This window comes from Histoplasma capsulatum, genomic scaffold, assembly GCF_000149585.1.
Source record: "Histoplasma capsulatum NAm1 scaffold_1 genomic scaffold, whole genome shotgun sequence".
Taxonomy (NCBI): Eukaryota; Fungi; Ascomycota; class Eurotiomycetes; order Onygenales; family Ajellomycetaceae; genus Histoplasma; species Histoplasma mississippiense.
Window position 1 is genome coordinate 4,801,930 of NW_001813982.1, and position 3,092 is coordinate 4,805,021.

A 3,092-nucleotide genomic window follows, 5' to 3' on the forward strand; every position below is an offset into this window, starting at 1 on the left:
ACTCATAATAGCATGCTTCATGAGAAACGTGGCCACATGACATAGGAGAATGCGTTCTCCGCGAAGAGTATGTTCCAACGGCTTTTCGCAAACGGCGCATTCGCTACCCACGAAGGTCCTCTCCCTCCGTGGCCGCGTCCGCTCGACATCCATCACACCCGCCATCGACCTGTCCGATCGCGAGTTGAAGGACGTCTGAGAGTGATTTTGGTACGAGCGGTATCCTTTAGAATGCACAAGTCTCGACAGTGACCGGAGATTCGAATTGGACGAGGTTCGCAGAAACGGAGATAGCGCTGAGTGGTTCAGCTCTTCTGGAACTGACCGGGAGAAGGAGACTTGAGGGCGCTGATCAACGGATAAAAAAGTTGACTGAGTTGGCTCTAGTCGATTGCTGGAACGGTTGATTTGGAGAGGGAGGTCTAGATGGTGCGTAGTGGTGGCTTAGTTAACTTTTGCCTCTTACTCTGATCAATTGAGTGAAGTACGGAAGCAGCAGAAGATAATTGATTCGACTGATGACAGATTGACAGGTTGAAAAATGCTGATCAGGCCATGCGGGTGTAGGTAGATAACAAACAACGGGCAGACAGTGGGCGGGGAGAAAGAGAGGTAATACAATGCAGGTAGCCGTATCAGCACACGGTAAAGTACATCAATGAATTCGAACGTAGTCAACAACAATGGATCAATGCTAGACAGATTCACTACCTTCGGAAGAAATGCAGCAGCAGAGGCATGTATACAGGAAGTTTCAGTGAAGTTAGTCAATTCTAAAACGGGAGGGGAGATGGGGAGGGGAAGGGAGTGAAGTAGGTATATCCATAGACAAAGCGACAACAAGCAGAAAAAGAAAAGCATGGACAACGAGACAACGATGCAAATAAGCGGAGGAAATAGGTAAGTAAGAAAGAAAATCCCCCTAAGCCAAAACCCACCTTTCCGCGAGGATCGTCTCGAACGGCCAAATAGGCCAAGATTGGAGAGAGGGCGAGGAGGGTTCTCGTCCTTGTCCTTCGGGGCGGGATCGGGCCTGGACGAAGCTCGATGCTTCCACATCAGACCCGAAGCAATGGAGAGATGATGGGTCAGAAAGCAGAGACCAAGATGAAGGCAAAGAGCCGAAGCAGGGGAATGAAACGGCGAGTAATCAAACAATTATAAAAATCCTCAGGGAAAGACCTCGCCCCGGGAGGGGGGAATGTATTGACTGGGGTGAGGGGGCGAGTCTAGGTTTTGGAAGGCAGGGTTTGTCTGGAACTAAAAAAAAAAAAAAGAAAAGAAAAGAAAAGAAAAGAAAAGAAAAAGATCCTGAACAAGAAAAGCCGATGGCTGGCGTTGGCGCAGAGACTGGCCGGGGTAACTTAGTGCATGGAGATAGCGCGGGCGTAGCTTACCATAGTGGAACGCGGGCGAGGTATCTCCCTGTCAGAGTACGGAGTACGGAGTACAGTGATGGTGGACGAAAAAGGGAACAGCACAGGACAGCGCAGATATCAGCGGGAGGATGATAAGGAGGAGGAAGGGAAGAATGCGCAAATAAGAAGAGAAGAAGCAGAAATAAGTTCTCCCTGTAAGCAGCCACGGACAATCTCCAGGACCATTCAGCAGCATTGCCAGCTGCGCCAGCAGCAATCGCAGTGGGTTCGTTGACGAGCACAACGGCAGCTTAACAGCCGTAGTCGTTGAACTAGTAGCAAACCTTGGAGTAGTTGCAGGAGTTCAAATCAGTGGCGAGGCCTGGGACCGCAAATGAGTGCGCGGCTGGAATCACTTCCGAATAGGAATCACTCCATCAGCATTGCGCAGCCGGTTGTTTCGAAGGACAAGGGAATCGCGGTATATATAAAACCTCCGCATGGTAGAAAACGGAAAACGGAGGAAAACAGAGGGGGAAAAAAAGACGATGATGATTGAAAACGGAAACCGTAAGATAGAGAGAGCATGAGGAAAAAAGAAAGAAAAGCAAAAAAGCAAGCCGAAAAGAAAGAAAAAGTAAAAAAAAAAAGGAAAAATCAAAATAGAAAAACCATCGAAAAGGCATCGAAGGGCGGGCGAATAAACTGCTGGGAAGAGGCTAATCCATGGCTTGAGGGCGTGCAGTCATCCTCCCGAAGCACGACGCCTACACGGTTTGACGGCCCAAGACTCCGGACTCTGCAGCAACTGCTGAGATGCGGAGGCTGCTCTGTATGGTCCACCCAGGGTAATTAGATGGGTGGCGCTTTTGCTTGCGGTTCCCTGGGCCCTGGGCCGGCATAAAATAAAAAAGAGAGAGAGAGAGAGAGAGCACAGAGTGGAGGAGGGTGGAGGGTGTGTGGAGATAGATGGTTGGCAGCTATATACGATCTGTGCCTGCAGGATGGACTGCAGAAGGTCCCTGTTGCTGGACAATATGTTTTTATCTCTCAGGTGTTATCATCATCTAATTGGCCGAGTAAATTCTTTTCTGATATTTGATATTTCCCCTCAGCTTCAGCTTCTTGACCTGCATACGTCAATTGACTTTCAGGTTACACACCCTCATGAACTGCATACATACAACGCATGCAGCTCACTGCAGGCCTGCATGACTAGAGCTACAAAGAAAAAAAAAAAACTTTTTCTGCCCAAGAATCAACTGAGTAAATACAATTGGCCTCGTGAAAAAGAAAATCTCTCATGAGCTTGAAGACGGATTTATATATATGGTGCTTGTCGAGTTCATGTAGTTACCAGTAACGATGTATACCCGGGGATATTCTTCATTTCCCCTGCATGCGCTTGTCCTCTTCTGCGACCAACTCCATATATGTTAGCCCCAGCACCGGGAATAGAGATACTAGTAAGGAGTTACGATTAAGAAAAATAAAATAGAATGAAAAAAAGACAACCGATATCTACCGTGTCAGGACCTGGTATCTGCGCCGGGGGCTTAGCCAAATCATGCCACTGTAATTTTGTATCAAGAAATTGGTCTATAAGCACCCGGCCTAGTGGTCTGAGAAAGAATTAAAAAGGTAGAAGTAAAAATAGAATCGATGTCTACAGCGTATACATCGGTACGGAGGATATTAATTATTTCTTTAATTAAGAAAAATCCAATTGGCCCA

General features: G+C 47.4%; 1 protein-coding gene across 1 annotated transcript; it reads left to right on the forward strand.

Annotated features, from left to right (window-relative positions):
* Positions 1-69: 69 nt before the first annotated feature.
* Positions 70-1,756, forward strand: HCAG_01358 (predicted protein; the record flags this gene model as incomplete). The annotated part of the gene is made up of 5 exons (XM_001544261.1): positions 70-210; positions 590-612; positions 817-900; positions 1,298-1,440; positions 1,677-1,756. 5 exons carry the CDS (start codon positions 70-72, stop codon positions 1,754-1,756), a joined length of 471 nt encoding a protein of 156 aa, XP_001544311.1.
* Positions 1,757-3,092: the final 1,336 nt, after the last annotated feature.